General features: G+C 39.0%; 2 protein-coding genes across 2 annotated transcripts; one reads left to right on the forward strand and one right to left on the reverse strand.

Annotated features, from left to right (window-relative positions):
* Window positions 1-3796: 3796 nt before the first annotated feature.
* On the forward strand, window positions 3797-6505 carry LOC122650241 (galactose mutarotase-like). Its single transcript, XM_043843593.1, has 5 exons — window positions 3797-3958; window positions 4071-4120; window positions 4305-4431; window positions 5690-5794; window positions 5866-6505. The coding sequence occupies exons 1-5, from the start codon at window positions 3847-3849 to the stop codon at window positions 6489-6491; spliced, it is 1020 nt and encodes a 339-aa protein (XP_043699528.1). The 5' UTR covers window positions 3797-3846; the 3' UTR covers window positions 6492-6505.
* A 4511-nt stretch (window positions 6506-11016) lies between these two features.
* Window positions 11017-15284, reverse strand: LOC122650244 (myosin-binding protein 2-like). Its single transcript, XM_043843595.1, has 4 exons — window positions 13739-15284; window positions 13433-13633; window positions 11860-13321; window positions 11017-11664 (listed from the first exon to the last, which is right to left on the reverse strand). Exons 1-3 carry the CDS (start codon window positions 14997-14999, stop codon window positions 11895-11897), a joined length of 2889 nt encoding a protein of 962 aa, XP_043699530.1. The 5' UTR covers window positions 15000-15284; the 3' UTR covers window positions 11017-11664; window positions 11860-11894.
* Between the last annotated feature and the right edge of the window lie 4277 nt (window positions 15285-19561).

Genomic DNA, 19561 nt, shown 5'->3' on the forward strand with positions numbered 1-19561 from the left:
AGGACAAACTTAGGTCTTGGTCCTGATTATTAGCCAAAAGGGACAAGACGGTATCAGTTCCTAAACAGTTTCAGGCCCAGTAAAACAGGGTGAAGAACTTCAATGGTTCCTAACGAGATGGTTCCATTCTTATTGTTATGGATCTTTTTCACTATTACGAGAGTAAGGTATTCTTACTTTAGAAAACAACTTCGAATATGAAACCATGATGAATTTCATGGTTTTAATTCTTCAAACTCCCTAAGGTCAATCACATGTAAGCTTCTCAAAACAACGACAATGAATTAGTAAGGATGAATAAACAAGCCCATATATGATTTTAGTGCCATCACTAAAAAGTTTATAGAATTAGAATTGAAGGTCCATGAGCTGAAACCTCCATAAGAGAATACCACTCAAATACATCTACAACCATAACATTTGAACACAAGTTTATAGTGCATGATCATTGAAAGCATCAAATAAAAACAATATCACACAATGGACTATAGGACATGTAATTAAATTATGGGAGAAAGTTCTCTGTTCGGGAGTGTGGCCTAAGCCAGCACTCCCATGAGTCTATCTCTCTCCTCCCCATATGAAAAGACACATCTGGCCCCTTGTTTTGAGGAGGAGAGAGATAGACTCATGGGAGTGCTGGCGTAGGCCACACTCCCGGACAGAGAACTACTTCCCTTAAATTATTACCAAAACCACATTCCCTCGAATATGCTAATGTAGAGATTATTTGTCAGTGATTTGACAAATTTTTTTTCAAACCATTTAATAAAATACTATCATCAATAAATAATATTAGTTTTAAAAACAATTTATAAAAAATTTAGAAAAGCGTCACTAGATCAGGATTTCTATCCAATACTACACAAACATTCTCTCTCCTTGTTATTTCCGAGTAAGGTAATGGATTCCATGTTGAGAGACTCTTTCATACACTTTATGATCAAATACCATGAATTCAGTACAATGATATATTGTCAAGGAGACTTCATTCAATGGTGCGCCAAAACCCTTAGAGTGTAATCGCAACGCCAAGGACCTCTTAGGTTAAGGGATCAATTGAATCTATAAATGAAAATCTTCTTCTCAATCAACTAGCAGTGACACATACAAGATTCTTGTATGATCTAGTACTATGCACACACCATTTGTGCACTCACACATGTGTCTTAGAATCATCGTTATAGAGAACACATGTTGTGATGATCGTATGAATAAGATGTTCAGTGAAATAGGGCCGAAGTTTTTTAAACCCTAGCCCAACCCTGAGTTCTCTTAGCTCAACCCAAGCCCAACCCGACCCTAGGTCGGGCTGAGATATCTCAACCCAGGCCAACCATGCTAGGCTGAGCCCAGCCCAACCTGACCCTAATTGACTCTGATCGGGCTGGGTTGGCCCTAATTTTTGCTAGGGCATGGTTGGTTCGCCTTGATTGACCAGTCTCATGTGATTCGGTATTAGTTTCGTTCATACTCAATTGACTATTAGACTGTTCTTTAGGTTAAAAAACTTAGCTCAATCTTAAAAGTTTAAATACTTATGTTCAATAGATAATTAGTCCTTTTTCTCCTTTCCTTTTTTTATTTTTTTTTTTTTATGCTATTACCAAAAAACAAACCTTTTTTTTTTTGGGTAAACCAATAGATAATTAGTTACTAAACAAAAATTACAAAATATAATCAATAAATTGTAAAACATAACCTAACATAGGGCTAGGCCGGGTTGGGCTTAGCTCAAGGCCTCAACCTTGGCCCAACCTGACCCTGACCCCGGACCTGAAAATTTCAACCCTAACATGCCCTCAAGGTAAAAAAATCCAGCCCAGGCCCTCTTCGGGTTCAGGGTGGGCTCAGGCTGATAGGGCCAAACTTACACCCCTATGTCTAGTCTTACCCCTAGTTGAGTACAAAATTAAGTGAAAACCAAATGACAACCATAGTTTGTTAATGAACATGCAAAATAAATAAAATTAATATTGTTAAAACTTCCAGGTTTGATACTTTGATCATGCAAAATAAATAAAATTAATATTATTTAAAACATACAAGTTTGATAGAAATATATCAAAAAATTTTGGTGAAAACCTAAAGACAACTATAACCTATTAATAGCCTATTAATGCTCATGCAAAATAAATAAAATTAATATGGAGAAAGAGCGTTACCTAGGAGCATGTGGTGCACGGTCCCTACGTCCAGACATAGGGGTGGGCGAAATGACCACCACGCCCTAATGAGAAAGCGGAATTTCCCTGGGGCACGGAGGTCATTTCGCCTACCCCTATGTCTGGGCACAGGGGCAACATACCACACGCACAGAGGTCATTTTGCCTTCCATGTTTGATACTTTGAGCATGTAAAATAAATAAAATTAATATTAATTATAACTTCCAGGTTTGATAGACATATATCTAAAACTTATCACATTTCTAATTGTTATTCGTGGGCATAAAATAAGGCCTTGGTTGAGAGAGAGAGAGAGAGAGTATTAAAACAAAGGGTAGAATAAGGAAAAGAAAAATGAAGGGTAGAATAAGGAAAAGGAAAATGATCAAAGACCAGATTAGGAAAACAAAGTATAGATCCAAAATCACTTTTGGAGAAGTAATGAAATGAGAGTTCACCATAAGTATGATAAAGTGATTGAGAAGTAGAATGATCCCCTCCTTCAATCAATTCCATTAGAAGAAGTATCCATTGATATATTAGTAAATTGTATCTGAGAAAAAGATTGGTACACTACCTTTGTATAAATTCTTTATATCCTTCTCACAATAGTTTGGGCCTCATGTGGACCCTATATGGATGATACCATTCTCCAAGTGTGCAGATTCCTTCTCACACTGTCCTTGTAAGAACCCCCCCCCCAATATATATTTATCTACATAATACATTCAGAAAAATACTTATAAATGTCTTCCCCCCCCCCCCCCCCACCTTCTTTTTTTAGGATTTTGATTGGATAAGATATCTAGTTAGGGGTATCAAATTCTAGCCCAAACCCGTCAGACCAATCAAAACTACCGATTCACCTTGAATCAAATTGAATGCTTACGAGTTCAACTTTGTATGATTTTTCTCAAAATCGAAAGAAACTAAAGGCAACCAGATTGATTGAATAGCCCGATCAAAACCATAAACCAAACCAGTAAACCGAAATGGACCAAAACCACTATCAAATTGATATGAGCCCATTAACAAAAACTGATAAAAACCCGGATTGAACCAGACCAAAATCAAAAATTTCTCTTACCTGTTCGACCTTGACTTGACCAATTCTAAATCAAAACTAGACCGAACCAGCCAATTGACACCTCTATGCCTCTCTTCGACCGGGGAAGGATGACCTAAATTAGCTGACCATGGGCGATATAGTCATTAGTAATGCATCATGACTCATGCGATTGAATTGGATAAGGACCACCAAACACAACTTTACATATCGAAACAAAGGAAGGTGAACCTAATTGTAGAGAGTGACCCCATATTCAAAAACATAAACAAAGAGATAGGAGCCATGGCGTGGGCCAGTCGAAGGCCAGATTCTAAAAAAGGGTCTATGCAATGTTGTAAGCCACGTAATCAAGCGGTTGCAGACCCACATTCCCGCCTACCTCAATCACATTTTATAAAATCTTTCTGTTTCACTGGGTTTGATCTCCACGTCACAGACTCCGTGATATTCGTATTGAGTCCTATTTTTAACTCCGAAGCTGACGTTATTGCCACTTGTCGGCTTTTCCTTAATTGTGAGTCTCGGATTCCTCTCATCCTTCAAAACGGTTCTCAAATATCACTCTCTTCGCCGAGGGGTTGGAGACGCAGAGATCAGAAAAGAAGCAAGCCATGGCCGAGCAAGGCAAACCAGAGCTCTTCGAACTCAACAATGGAACAATGCGAGTTAAGATCAGCAATTATGGTGCCACCATCACTAACCTTTTCGTCCCCGACAAACAAGGTTCCCTGCTTCTCTCTTTCATTTTCAGGAAGAAAAAAAAAACAAACCTTTCTGGTTCATCTTTTGCTATTAAAATTGTTGTTGATGGGTCTGGTTTTATTTTGGTTTCAAGGACGCGTCGACGATGTTGTTCTTGGATTCGACACCCTTGAGCCATACCTCGTGAGTTCTGTTTACCCTCTTCATCAATCAATATCCCATCTCTTTATTTTCATGGTTTTAGTTCTTGTTGATCAAAGTCGTTTATAGATTTTAATTCGTTGAAGAAAATGGGAAGCCCAATTTGTAATTTATACTAATATTGTTATTAAACCCTTTTTGTAATTTCTTCTTTTCTGTTGATCAGAAAGGTGTCGCTCCTTATTTTGGCTGCATTGTTGGTCGGGTAGCAAACAGAATCAAAGATGGGAAGTTTACTCTTAACGGGGTGGAATATACCTTGCCACTGAATAGGCCCCCAAACAGTCTCCACGGTATGGAATTTTCGATTCTGTATTCTGAAACTTCTGAATAGTCCTGATGACAGTCTAAAACCCTAATGTATTGTTTGATTGGGATGATAAAACTGAATTTTCTCTCCTTTTGTGATTGAATTTCCTTATGAGTTCTGAATTTCCTGCTGATACTGTTTTGCACTTTCGTTTGGATTATTAGAATCCAATAGAACTTGTCCAATCTACAAACCAAGTAAAAAAAGGGCGTACCCAGTGGACAAGGCTCCCGCCACTGCGGGATCTGGGGAGGGGTCATAATGTACGCACTATTACCCCTGTTTTCACAAAAGGCTGTTTCCAGACTCGAACCCGTGACCACTTGGTCACAATGGAGCAACTTTTACACTGTCGCACCAAGGCCCGCCCTCTAAACCAAGTAAGAAAATGTCTGGGAAATAAAGCATAACAATGAGCACTCATGGTGATCAAGTGGGAAATCCTTATGTATTGTTTGATAGGGATGCAAAAACCAGTTTTTCTTGTCTCTTCTGTGGTCACATATCTTCTATAAGTCATCCAATTGATAGCAGTGTTTTGATTCTGGGAATCTGGGCTTTTCTGATCTACATACTAAAGTAAGAAATCTGTTTCTTCCAGGGGGAAAAAGGAAGTACATGGATGGTAACATGTTGTCTAGAGATGTAATAATTCTCTTGATAATGATTGCAGAGCATAATTATGCTTCAAGTTTGTTTATCACTGAATCAATTGCATTTAAAAACAAGTCCAATGAATGAATGAATGATGCGTAAAATATGAGATGTCTTCTAGGTGCTGTCAAAAGAGTGAAAATTAAACCCATCCATAGTTTTTTTCTTCTCCTGAAAAGCAGCATAATTGGAATTCCTTCCCATTTTCCAGGATTTTACTATGTATCACTTTTGAAATGGTCATGTTTTAAAATTTTAATATGTTACTTTACTCACAAATTTCAAGGTTAAAAAAAATAAGATGTCACCTTCTAATTTTGCTTTTATCTGTTATATAAGGAGATCCATGATTATATTTTTGGAGAAATTAAAGTAATTAATATTTTAGAAACTGTATTGTCTTGAAGTGTGAATACAAGGTCTATTCCTGCTCAATCATGTATATCTAGAATCAGGAGCAAAGTAGTGTCAGAACTCAGAACTGCATTTTCCTCGTGTTTTTTTTAATTATGAACAATATTAAGGAAATCTACTCTCAAGTTATATTTTCCCCGGTTATATTTTAACCTCTTTTATTTTCTATTCAGGTGGCAAAAAGGGTTACGATAAGGTGGTGTGGGAGGTAGTTGATCGTAAAGATGGTGAAAACCCTTCAATTACCTTCAAATATGAAAGTCATGATGGCGAGGAAGGTAATATCCTTAATCTCTTCATGCTAGTATGCATCTCTATAGATTGATTTCTTAGTTGTTCATGAAACCAGGTTACCCGGGGGACGTCAGTGTATCTGCAACCTACACACTTACTTCAAGCTCGACAATGAAGCTTGAAATGGAAGCCGTGCCCAAGAACAAGGCCACTCCATTTAACTTAGCTCAGCACACTTACTGGAATTTGGCAGGTCACAGCTCTGGGAACGTCCTTGAGCATGTGGTTCAGATTTGGGCTAATCATGTTACCCCTGTTGACGAGAACACGGTCCCCACGGGTGAAATCTTGCCTGTTAAAGGAACTCCCTTTGATTTCACAACAGAGAAGAAAATTTCTGCCTCGATCCATGAGGTTCCTGGCTTGGGTTACGATCACAATTATGTGCTCGACTGTGGTGAAGAGAAATCAGGTTTGAAGCATGCTGTTAAAGTGAAAGACCCATCCAGCTCAAGGGTTCTGAACTTATGGACCAATGCCCCTGGGATGCAGTTTTACACTGGGAACTATGTTAATGGTATTGTTGGTAAAGGTGGGGCAACTTATGGAAAGCACTCAGGACTGTGTTTGGAGACGCAGGGATTCCCTAATGCTATTAACCAACCAAACTTTCCATCTATTGTTATTCAACCAACTGAGAAGTATAACCACACTATGTTGTACGAATTCTCAGTGGAGTAAACAGTCATCTTCAAAGAGGTATAAAGGTGCACAAGTTGTGGTCTTTTCCTTTTCCTTCCTAGTTTTCTGTATGCATTTTAGATCTACTTTGAACTTATAACTGATGGTTTAAGACGTCAAATAATATTCATTGAATGCCAGCGTCCACTGGTTTTTTAATTTTTATTTTTTTATGGTAATGATCATATCAGTGTAGCCAGTGGTGTTGGGTGTTTATTTCTCCTAGATTCCAGGTTTGTAGCGTCCTTCAATGAAGGTTCAAAAGCCATTGAATTATATTCTAACTGCTACTCAATGAAACAAGAAAGGTTTTCACTCTAAGTGGAAACTTTTCGGGATCCAAAAGAAATACTGACTCCAAACCAAAATTGTCTTTATCTAATTCTTGTCTGAACTTTCCCAATGAGGAATACCTATTTAAATTTGAATATGGGTACAGATTTTTCCTGTAGCTCCCACTTGACAAGGCCCAAGTTTACATTATTCAGACTTCAGTAGTAGACTGAATCACTTTGCTGTTGCGTACAAGAAGCACCAAAAAAATATACATAATGCTGTAGTGAAATTGCATTATATTTGAATCTAATTTGCAGAAGAGGCTTTTAAGCCTTATTTACCCCCCTCTCTCTCTCTGTGGGTTGAGAGTGGGGGTAGAAAATAGAAAAGGTTGGGGCAACTCAACTTATTTAGAGGTAGATTACAGTTTTATACCTCATCAAAGCTTTTGATGCTTTTCTAGGAAACTAAATACTTTGAAGATTTGAGATGTGCTAGCCTGTATTTCACAGTGGTTGCTCATCTGAATTAAACTGATGGTTCACTTGAGCAATGATTGAGTGGAAACCTGATTTACATACACTACTGAATGCTTAGGGACTTCAGATTCTTCTTGAAAAACTTGAACGACATTTAAAATTTCAATTATATCATTCTGCAGAGTGACATACTTTTAGTCTTGAGAAATTTAAATTCAGTGCCAGCAATAATGAGCTCAAATGAACACCGACTATAAAGAAAGTTGGGAGTAAAAAAAAATAAGGTGCTCTATAGATCTTAAAAATTCCTGAATCCTTTTTTAGTTTCAGTGCAGTCACTTGCATGGATCATATCTGTAGTGTAATCTGGTAAGATATCATTGCAGTAACAAGTGATAGCACCAGAGGAACATGTGGTGGATACTGGAATGCAACATAATTTCTTATCTAATCCCTCCTAAAGTTCCCTTTATCTCATAGTTTACTGATGGATGGAGATAATGAGACTAGTCAGTTTGTTTGATGCCCTTTACATTTTTGTTTTCTTCCTTTATGATGAAACTCAAGATTTTATGATAGGGTTAGGTTCAGGCTATTCATGGCTTTAGGGTACTTGGGGAAGAAAAACAGAGGCTTTCACCAACTAGAAAGTCCCTAAGAAGAAACAAACCCCAACTTTGCTACTTACGGGATCAAAATGATTTACTTTCGACTACACTCAGTCCTTTGATTCTAATAGATGGAATTTCATTAGTGATTTACAAAGTGATTCAAAGCTTTGAGAATGGGGAAGGTGATGAAGCAACTTTGAGTTTGAACCAATTGAACATCGTAGTTCCATTTGCTATTAAAGAGGCATTGCAGCGATTTCATGTTAGGGAACTCCTCCACGTTTGAGATCTAAGGATCTAGTCTTATAGTGACTCAGCCCCTGCGGATGGCTGATGATCCGTTTCAGATTGGATTTTGATGTACCAGGGAATGCCAAGAGGCAGTGATTCACGGGAGGGGAAACAGGGTGGAGGACGAGAAGTTCGTTTGATCATGTCGGCATGTCGAACCCAGCTGTAAGAGGATTGTAGAAAGATGGGAAAAGGAAGGAATTGCAGGAGAAGCTCCTTCCGAGTGAGAATTTGATTAAGGACTTGCAGTATGAGATATCTATGTTGAAGTCCCATTTGGAGAAGTTGTAGAAGTTGAATGTGGAACTCGAGTTGCAGACGAGGCAGTTTGCCAAAGATATCGCCCAGGGAGAAGGCATGTCACATATATGTTGCTCTAATGGTTTTGCCAATTGGTAATCAATCATCCAATGGCAGCATCAATGAGGACACTAAAGAGGCAGGATGAGCTTCTGTCACTATCACTCATGGTAGCATGATAGATGCGTTTATGGAATATGGTTTTGCTGGAGTGAACAAGAAGCAAAATCCAGAGGGACCAAGCAAGGCATCCAGTGAACAATACAGGTTAGAGCAAATTCCATAGAGCTGTGGTGAATTGGCTAACCAACAAGGAGTTCGAGTTCCACTGGCCATGAGGGAATTCTTTGCTTTACTCTTGGATATTGTGGCCAGGAGTGAGAAGTTCTCAAGCTCCTAAACTATGAACCTAACAGATGCTTTCTAGGGAGATTTTTCAATGAAGTTTATTCTCATAATTGGCCCCATGATGCTAGAGTGGGAAACCACACCGATGAGAGGGCAAAAGAGACAAATTCATTATGTAGAGAACCCATAATTTGTCTGAGGAAAGAGTGTATCAGTGTGAATCCTATGACTCATTATAAGAGAGGACGCGAGAAGAAATCCTCACTCTGTGGTCGTGAGGATTTTTTTTTCCCAATGGGGAAAGAAAAAGGGACTTGTGTTTGATGGTTGACAATTTGGTGAAGACCCAATCAATAATGAAATGGGCTTCCATGAATACTGAATGACTTGGCCCCAACAATCTCAGCTAAGTGAGGAATGAGTCAGTAAATAATGGATGTCATGGTGTAAGTTGGGTATCACGTTAGTCTAATAATACATTGAAGCTCTGAGCTGGTGATTTTCCTTTCTTAAATAAGTAAGAGAGAGGTAGTATTTTAAGTTATCAAAGAACATTAATAACAGAAGTAGTGACCTTCATTACTAATCCAAGGTTTGACAGTTTGGTCAAGGAGTTCAGCCGGCCTACTAGACTGCATGCAGGGGTGTGTAGTTGTAACAGACATGTCTTAGACCATTTTGCTAAGAAGAAATGGAGGGAGAGCGAAGTAAATCCCCTAAAAGATGAGAAGACAAAATTAGAGAGTTTGGGGTTGTCAAACTGAGGTTCCCCTTTTCTCTGACCCAAAGGAATGGAAGTGGGTCAAGCCGATGATCCTTTTATAGTGGAGAGAAAAGAAAAAGAAAAAGGAAAAAAAAAAAGAATATTTTTCCCATTTTTGGCCAAACAACATGATAGCCACCACTGAAAAATATCTAGTGTTCAACATGATGTGTTGATCGCCATGCTTCATGCTGTTTGGCCATGGGTCAAGTGGGATCTCTCGCTGTCTCTCTCTCTCTCTTTCTTTCTCTCTCCAACCACACATATATAGAGGGTGAGCAATTAGAGATAATGGCATTCAATGTACTCATGTCTTTGTGCATGAGTGTCCCTCGAGCATATAAAGTATACCTCAAGTGTAACTTAGACATACTTGATTTTATACGTAGACTATCTAATTTAAAGAGGATAACAAAGGGATCTAAGCTCTGATACCTTGTTGAAGGGATCCTATTAACGAAAACACCAAAAAATACGAAGAAAATAGAAACAGAACAGAGATGACATAAAGATTTAATATGGTTCACACACCAATATGATGTGTTACATCCATAGGTGATGCTGAAGATGATTCACTGTGTGATGGAAGAAAATACAATGAAGATCTCTTAAGAACACCCAAAGGTCGCAACAAGAAATTTCCCCAGAAAACCCTAATTCAAAAATCCCCATCCATTGGGTCAGATCGTACCATACACCCCCCCCAACCCCCAAACAAGATCAATGATAGGATAGGCCCAAGCCCCTCCGCTACAATCACAGATCTCTCAAAATGTCCATTTCGGGTCACCATAAAAAAAATCGGAGCGGGGCAAACGTCAAAACAGGTATAAGAGTTTGAGACACATAATATGTTCAATCCAAAATTTTAAAGGCATTAGATGGAGAAAATTCCTCTAATATATGAAAGCACCAAACACCTGAACAAATCAATTTAGAACTATAGCTCTATAACTCTCAACATCTTAACAGTTATTCCTTGGCTAATAGTACTAGTGAATAGTGATTATGCCATGCCACCTATCCTCAATGGTTGTGGGTCAGCTACCCATGCAAACAATATCAGTTGATCGAGCATCTTAGAACATAATGTATGCGAAAAGGGCACACGTTTAATGCCATGATGCAGTGTCATAGCCAAGGTTATAGGTATTGGTATCAGTGTTCATATAGGTCTTTCCGATACCAATACTGATACGATACACATCAGATCATGTTGGCACAATATCAGCCGTAAACTAAAAAATGAACCATTTTTTGGTCAAAATATCCGATCCATATCAGTACCAGTCTCTGACGATATTGATATGTATCAGCCAATACAATATTGATACTTCTGTATCCATTCACAGTTGCCATTGATTATTGTTGGTTAGAGCATAATATATTGTGAAACCAGTCTTTGCTCTTATTTTCCAATCCATCTACAGCATTAAAAAGGTAACCATATCAGCATCTGCAAATTAAACCAGCCGCAGCACTCATATACATACACATGGATACATATATTTTACAAATAAATCCAACTAAGACCATCAAAAAGCCAAAAACCCATATGCTAAGAATGATGCAAATATGTGGGAAAGAAAGAGTTAACATCTCTCTCCCTTCTACAAAACAATAAAAAATTTGGAAAGAAAAAACCTGTACTAGTCCTATCTTTATATAAGACTAATGCAACTCACCTGGCACCAGAATCTTGGTTGGATCTCTCAAACTTTTGAAAGCCAGGATTTCTCACACTAACAATGACAGGGTGGCCTGACCTGACTGACCTAAACAGACACACACTCACCTCCCTGCCTCCCCCATCTTCTACCTTTCCCTGTAAAAGGTGTTGATGGGTACAACCCACAAAAACTAGGGCTTACTTGGACACCAAAAGAAAAAGAAAAAGGAGGAAGACTTCACTCCCTGTCTCTGCTCCTTGTAGACTAACATCACCAAATCAACCATATCAGAAGCCTCCCTTCCTTCAAGGGGAACTTCCCATACTAATGTAAAAGACCCCAAATTCATTGTGTCTAGTCTTGTATGATCGCCGTGCGCCAAGTGCTTCGTTCACTTGAATCCGGACTGTAATTGATCGACTCCAAGAAATTGTTCTGCATGTATCAAACAAATGAAATACATCAGCTACTTATAATTCTATTAGTGACATGAATAAGTACATATGTGAATCAGAATAACAATGAGAAATATTATAGTGGATTACATAAGAATGAAAATTTTATAGAACCTACTGTAGAGTAATGTAAACACAATCATATCAAAACATGGAGAAAAGGAGTGTATCTTACCCATTAATTCCTCGTGTGCATTGATTTAATAGATCTTATGCTAGAGCTCCATCACCCATATTCTTCGCACGCAGCTCCACAGACCTTAGATCGCGAAGGTGTTGTAGAATCTCCTGGAGAAGATCCATTCCCTTGTCTCCTTTCTTCAAGGAGATTATACAATGCTTCAAGAACTCCCTATCCGCCTCGAGAGCATGTAGCCTCTCATAGAGATTATCCACCCCCTCTTCAATAGCAGACCTCCTGTTCTCCTGTGTGAAATTGGAAACCAGAGAGTCTTGTGAGAGAACACCATTAAACCCTGCTATTTCTTCATTCACTACAACATCTCCATTTTCTGTACCAATTAAATCAAAAAGAGGAAGGAGGCTCTTTCCCTTAGCACTGATGTTTCTTCTCTCTTTATGATGGTTGATGTCCGAGTCCTCAGAGAAACCATTTGCAACACCATTTACTTCTTGATGGCACAGGGCTATATCCTCATTCAATTCCTTCCCGTTCTGTTCTGGAACATGTCCCATTGGTTTGATGTCCTCAAAGAACTGTTCTTCGTCATCATCCAATGTGAAAAGCTTCTCCTCCAGCACCTTGAGCTGCTCTAGAATTGAAAGCCTTTCTTCTTCGAAGTCACCCAGTGAATCATTAAGCGTCGTTAAATGCTTTGCACACTCTAGCCCCACATCTTCCAAATCTAGAACTGTATCAGGAGGAGTGTAGTGATTGCTGTTGCGACTTTCTTGGTGGCTATAGAAGCCATTTTCATCCCTGACTTCATGATTAAGATCAATAGATAGCTCATCGCTGTCCTCTGCATTACTAGAATAAGCAGACGAAGTTCTGCTCCTCCCATTACTGTCCTTCCTTCCTCTCATCACCCTCTTCTCTCTAGTCTCGTAATCAAGGACCTTCTTGCGATATATTTCCAACTCTTTCTCTAGCTCTTGCTTCTCCTTCTCCCTCTTAACCATGAGCTCATTCAGGAGCTGCAGAGCTTCTTGGTCATATTCAGACTGTTCTTCCATCATCCTTTGATATTGCAGTGCTTCCATCTGCATTGCAGCTTTCTCTTCTTGAAGCCTGGTTATCATAGCCATTGTTTGGTTAGCGGCTATTGCAGAGGCACTCCTCTCTTCTTCTAGTTCGGCATACAGAGCATTGAGAGCCTTGCGTTCTGCGCTCAGAGCTGATTTTACGCTTTCAATAGTCAGAACCCCATCTCCACCTTCAAACTCACTTCCATCCAGAGACTCTTCGGCTCCAAATTCCTTTTTCTCTTGCAGCACTATCTTCTTATGTAGGTTGTGGAGACCTTCTATGTAAGTGGGTGTTTCAGGGGCTTTCTCTTCATCAACTTCATTGATTTCTGAACATAAGGATAAATGATGGTTTATTTTCTGTTCATCCCTATCAAAGGATGTGCTTCTGTCTTCCATGGTTGCATCCTCAGCAGCTTGCTTAGGACCTAATGTAGTAACACCAACATTATAAACTAAACTCCTATCGAATGACAAATGTGAAAACTTGAAAGAATAGAGAAGATTAACTGGAGAAACAATGATAATTTGAGGCTTACCTTGATTCCTTTCTACCATCAAAGTATCGCAATGATTAGAATTTTTAGCACCATCATGATTCTCGAAGTATTGATTTTGCTCTAGACATGAAAATGAAGGAACAAACTCAAGATCTTGAGACATATCAAATGGTTCCTCTGTCACTTCCAAGATCCTTGATCTGATATGATCTCCCAGAATTTCAGAAACAGCTTCTGATGCTGCACATGTCCATGAATTATTAATTGAATATATTGTTTTCCCAAACACAAAAAATAGATTTAACTAAAGAAAAATTCAAATTGAAAAATGGGAAATTTTTATACCAGGACGATTGTCTGATTCCTTCCCTGCTGCCACTTCAAAATCATCGCTGTCTTTGCACTTCTCAACATGTAAAACTGAATCCATGGATTCAAGCTTTGTGGACACTGCGTTCTTATCTCCTGAAGCCACTGCTACTGCCCGTTCTGAAAGATTACCCCTCTCGAGTATGAAATCAAATTGTGTGGCAATGAATTTAAATTGGGTATCAGTGAGTGATTCAGAACCCATCACTACATCCCGATTCGCAGGCTTGTTCTGATCTTCCTTTCTGCAACTGGATTCGACGGGGAGAAGGCGATGATCATCCACATCACCAGGATTCTCCAAAGGCAGAGGAAGAATTTCAACAGATGCATCTGTTCTGGAACAAACTTCAATTTTGGCCTCTGATTCAATCTCGTCGATGGGCTCTTGTTTAGTCATCTCAACAGTATTAATTTTCTCTTCTTCATCCCCAACCATTTCTCCGCATTGGGAGCAGTCCTCCTCTGCTTCATCTCTGCTTTGAACACCTTCATCGACATCAAAGGGAATAGGATGTTCATCTTCCGTAACACCATCATCAAAACCATCTTCTTCTCCATCAACTCCTCTTTTGCTTTCCATCTCCTGTTCATCTGTGGGGCAATCAGATTTGCAGGGATCGGAGTAATCACCTCCATCGTTGTCCGCATCAATGGCCGTAGTAATCAAATTTGCTTTCTGGGCATAATCCAGAACACCCCAGGAAGGCTTGAGCAGCAAATAAGGAGAGTAAAATTTGCTTTCCAAGCTCACATCGCAGCATGAACATGTAGGGTTCTTCTCGCCGTTCTCAATCAGTTTCTCCCCATTACGGGAGATCATGCTCTTCTGTTTCACCCAAGAAAACAGAGCGATCCTTCTCCCAATATCCAATGTCTTACCATGAGAATCAGGCCGAGAGGACGAGCAATCCTCACACATATCCTGCGCATCGACCAACTTGTCATGTTTGCTACAGTAACCCAATTTGGAAATCTCAGAGGCATGGATTTCACAAACAAGATCTCTGTAAGAAACCCTGTTCTTTCCGGGCTCGAACACATGATCAAGTCTTGAACACCAAAGGCACGGCGATTTAAGGCCAAAGAAATCAGCGAATTTTGAAATCAGATAGGAGAACAAAGAGTTAAGGAGGAGGAGAATTATCAGAATCCATTCAAGGACTGCATAGACGAGAACTACTGTGATCCTATGAGTGTTTCTGTGCAACATGGTTGCGAACTTGTTGGCACCCATGGATGATGATGATGATGACGCCCTGTTTCTCTGTTCTCTAGTTATTTACAGAAGGCGCATGAGAGAGAGAGAGAGAGAGAGAGAGAGAGAGAGAGAGAGAGAGAGAGAGAGATTGGTTGATGAACAGATGAAGAAGAAGATGAAGAGAGAGACTAGATTTATGGGAACCAAGTCGGCGGTTTGGACGAAGTAGAGATTCGAGAGACAGCCAAAGAAGACCCTCAAGAGTTTTGAAAGAACAAAAAAAAAAAAAAAATCGGCGGAGAAGTCAGAGAGAAGAGAGAGAGAGAGAGAGAGAGAGAGAGAGAGGGAGAGAGAAGATTGACAAATTCAAGAAAGAATGTTTTTGAAGGTTTGACAAAGCAACAGCTGAAGTTGTTGTGGAGAGAAGCAGAATACTTTTTAGTGAGAATGCAGGGAAATCTTCTTCTCCTTCTTCTTATTCTTTTTTATTTATTTTTTAATTTTTTGTAGAATTATTTTATGAACGATCATATGTTGAAATGTGAATTACAAGGAAAGTTAAAAGCATTGGATACTCTACTCTCATTCTGTGATTCAAAAAAGAATAGCACAAGTTCTTCCTTGGTAATCTAAAATTTGTGGGTCCATCTTATGAGATTTGTAGACTGGAAGCTTTTTTTTTTTTCTTTTTTTTTTAATAATATTTAGAGACTGGAAGTTGGCAACTGCAGTATAGTCTATGTTCATCAATCTAGGACCAATTTGGTCAATATAGTGAATGGTTTAAGATCACACTTGTGTAAGGCATGGATTCCTTTCTTGACTAAGATTGAGTAAGAAATTTAGAGTAGAATCCTTGTTAAAACAAACACCAAAGAAACATGAATACAAAACAAAATCAATGTAAGATGACGCAGAGATTTAACGTGGTTCACACACCGATACTATGTGCTATGTTCACGGGTGAAGCTGAAGATGTTTCAGTATGTAATAGAAGAAAGTCACAATGGAGATCTCTCAAGAACACCTAAAACTGAACTGTTTCTCTCTGCTCAAAAAACCCTAACTCAAAAATCCCAAAATCAACTTCTTTATAATAAGACAGATAAAAAATATAAATACTCCTCCATCGGATCGACCCAAGCCCTCCGCTACTATCACAGATTCTCCAAAAGGAAAAAAATCTCATTCAAATCATCACTAAAATATATCGAAGTTGATCACTCTTCAAAACGGATACATGAATTCAAGACAACAATTCTTCAGCTAAAAATTTGAAATTAAATCATGAGATTATTTTTTAAATTTGATTTTATACTATGCTTTCCCTCATAACAAGATTAACTGGTGCTACCCATCTCAGGCAATTGGGAACTTGGGAATTGATACCAAGGCTTTATTGAATTGAACACTTGGAACTCCATTAAAAGACTAAAATTTGAGCCCCAAAGGCAAAGAAGAAGAGGTGAATTGACCCCAGTCCAGCGTTGTTTTTCCATACTAAATCCACCATTAAAGCACAAAGGTTAGGTTCACTAATGTGTGCTTTTATAATGGAGTTGCTGTTTTACCATGGCCCATCATTTTGTTCCTTTTTCTTTAAAGGAAAATCTTGGCTGTGGGCCTGTGGCTGTCTAGGGTTACATGAACCAACTGTACACGGTATGGGGGGCCCTTTTAGGGAGCTTAATCTGAATTTTTTTTGTTTTGTTTTATAATTGTAGTTTTATGACTATTATTGTCTCTGTTCAAACTCACTAACGGTATTGAGTTTTTTCCATAAAAATATCAATGAGCTGTGGCCATTTGAAAAATAAAGGGAAGGGTTTTCGTCGAAGGAGCCTATGAGAGCGTGCATGATAGTATCAATAGGGGTGGGATTTCCATCTATCATGGAAGCTATGGGGTGATCATTTTGGGATCCGGTTCCTCTCCATGGAGCACACCAGCAAGTGTCCAATCGTCTGAATATATGTCACGCAGCAGTCGTCAGATGCCTCATTGGGTACTCATTGGGCGGATGCCTCCAAGGAAAGGAGCCCGATGCATCATTTTGCCCCATCCTTATCTGGGCACAGCCGCACAAGCACCACCCTCATGAACAAAGTTTTCTTTCCCATAAAATAAAATCCAATTGGCATTTCTTCACTAGCCAATATTTTAAAAATCAGGATTGACAAAACCAATTTAAGCTTCGATTCCAAGTTGAAAATCCTTGCAACCGGCTTTCTTTTTTTTTTTTCCCTTTTTCTTTTAGGGGTGGGGTGTCTGGGGGCATGTTTGAGGAATCAGTATCGAGGGGCCAATGGGAGTGCACATTGAAACATCTGTCTAGGCGACATTTCTGCCTTTCATGAGGGGTAGGATGCTCATTCTATCCCCCTTTGTATTTGACGTAGGGCGCACACTTCTGAACATAGTTCTTTTTCCCAACTTTTGGGTTAGGAATTGTGAGTAACCAAACACTTCCTATCTATCCATTTCAAAACCCACGGAAGAGGAACCCATTCATAGAAATGAGATAAGTTAGCTCAGTTGGTTGGAGGCATTGCCGGTTGAGTGCATGCCCCCCGGGAGGTCAAGGGATCGATTCTTCTGGATTGCATCTTGTGCTAAAAAAGGCACCTCTCTCCCCCCTAGTTGTAGATTGTGGGCTTGTCTTATCCTTCCCCCTTAGCTTGTAGTTGGCCTATGGGCCCTCCTGTAGGACAGGCCGAAATATATATATATATATATAAGGGACCATATTTCTATCCAAGACCAAAAACAAAAAAGAGATAAGGGGCCATATAGGTAAAGTGAGCTGTGGGTTCTACCAAAGAATGGAATGCTACAGACTCTCAACTGCCATCATTTCTTTTTCTCCTTCACATTCGCATGAGTAACAAAAAGACTATTAAACCTTTTTCTTTAGGGGTATAAATTGGCTAACTAATATCTACTTTATATTTTTAAACTTTTAACAAATAAATAAAAAGTTCAATTTTCATAATTGACCCACAATCCCACATTACTTGTTTTCCAAGTGGGCCAATTTGCCATGTCTTTTATGGAATTGGCTCCTCTCCAACACCGCAGCAGATGCCGATATGTAAGCCGTAGCCTCAAACAACGAGGGTGGATGAAGTACATCTGAGTATGGTACACATACGACGAAGAGAAGCCGATTCCAAAGGAACCGGATCCAATGGAAATTGTTCAGATTGGAGTGCGCTAGAGAGAAGCCAGATGTTATCTTTATTTGCTCTAAGTATCCCTTCATATTTCTAAATGCATCCCATTAGCTAATGAAAAACTTCACTTTGACCTCCCTAAATGTCCCCTCATAAACAAATTTTTATCTGCTTCATTTTCTCAAATTCCTCTAATAGAGGGGGGTGGATCTCATTCAGGCAGTGTGTTCGGGCAGGGGTAGGGTGATCATTTCTACCCCCTCTATTAGAGGAACTTGGGGAAATAGACTGCCCCGAAAATGGAGCAGATAAAGGTCCTACCTCTTAAACCTACCCTCCCCTTTTCCACTCCTCTCCCCCGCCCAAAAACAAAACAAAAACTTCCTATTTTGATCGTTTATTAATTAGTTATCCTTACTTGCTCAAGTTTCCCTTCGCATTTCTAAATGCCTCCATTATCTAATGAAAAACTATGCTTTGCTCTCCCCAAATGCTAATCTATTTTCGAAAAATATAATTCTCATATTTCTCTCCTTTCGACCGTAGTCTTTTACTTTATTGACCAAAGTGGCATGAGGATTTGGTAGGGTTCAATCGAGTAAATCATGCGCAACATCATGATGCACGGACAGAACCAAAAAAATGTTAAGAATCGAATGAAATCATCACTCGGTTTGCAAATATTCATCTCAAAAACTTGAACTACTGAGCGGAGAGATTCACTCTAATAACATAAATATTCATTCAAAAACTTAAATTATTAGGTGAAAAGACTCACAGGTATATAAGAAAATGGAAAGTCTCATAGGTAACCGATGTAAGACTATTCTCCCAAAAAGATTGTGTCAACAATTCTGTCTATTCAAAGGCATCCTTGGTTTTTCAAACAAGCTTCATTTGGATAATTGTCGGCCGTGGATGGCAGCTAAGTTTGCACAACCACCACCGGCCACCACCCCCCTTTAACCCCCCCCCCCCCCCCCCAAAAAAAAAAAGAAGTGGAAAGAATAGACCACAACTCATAACTCTAATTGTCTTCAGCAACAAGTTCAAACTTGGAAGGCCATAGCCAAATATGCATGGAACCCACAGGGTTAATTTTTTCAGTCATTAAGGACTAAGGCGGCCCTTTGTATGATGTACTACATGGCCCACATAACTGGCGTGCCTATGAAGAATGAAGACTTCTAACAAAACTATTAAAGACAAAATGTCCTTATTTTGGTTTTTTTGGATAAATTATGTAATGGGTTTACTTAATTTTACTTAAACCATAATAATACAATCCCTTAAACCATTTCTTTCAATACATAAAAATAAAAATAAAAAAAATACTTGAATTTCATTTCCACATTTTTTACATAGAGTTGTAAGAGGTGTCTTTTTCAATTAATGGTATATTGTGCAAATTGGCAGCTACTAAGC

Source organism: Telopea speciosissima, chromosome 2 (assembly GCF_018873765.1).
Source record: "Telopea speciosissima isolate NSW1024214 ecotype Mountain lineage chromosome 2, Tspe_v1, whole genome shotgun sequence".
Taxonomy (NCBI): Eukaryota; Viridiplantae; Streptophyta; class Magnoliopsida; order Proteales; family Proteaceae; genus Telopea; species Telopea speciosissima.

What these genes read in the sequence shown, in the direction of transcription:
- LOC122650241 (XM_043843593.1), top strand. Translation starts at nt 3,847, where the DNA reads ATGGCCGAGCAAGGCAAACCAGAGCTCTTCGAACTCAACAATGGAACA. An exon ending in TTTCGTCCCCGACAAACAAG is followed by an intron (nt 3,959 to 4,070) that starts GTTCCCTGCTTC and finishes TTTGGTTTCAAG; the next exon opens with GACGCGTCGACGATGTTGTT. An exon ending in GCCCCCAAACAGTCTCCACG is followed by an intron (nt 4,432 to 5,689) that starts GTATGGAATTTT and finishes TTTTCTATTCAG; the next exon opens with GTGGCAAAAAGGGTTACGAT.
- LOC122650244 (XM_043843595.1), bottom strand. Translation starts at nt 14,999, where the DNA reads ATGGGTGCCAACAAGTTCGCAACCATGTTGCACAGAAACACTCATAGG. An exon ending in GGAATCAGACAATCGTCCTG is followed by an intron (nt 13,634 to 13,738) that starts GTATAAAAATTT and finishes GGACATGTGCAG; the next exon opens with CATCAGAAGCTGTTTCTGAA. An exon ending in GATGGTAGAAAGGAATCAAG is followed by an intron (nt 13,322 to 13,432) that starts GTAAGCCTCAAA and finishes TTACTACATTAG; the next exon opens with GTCCTAAGCAAGCTGCTGAG.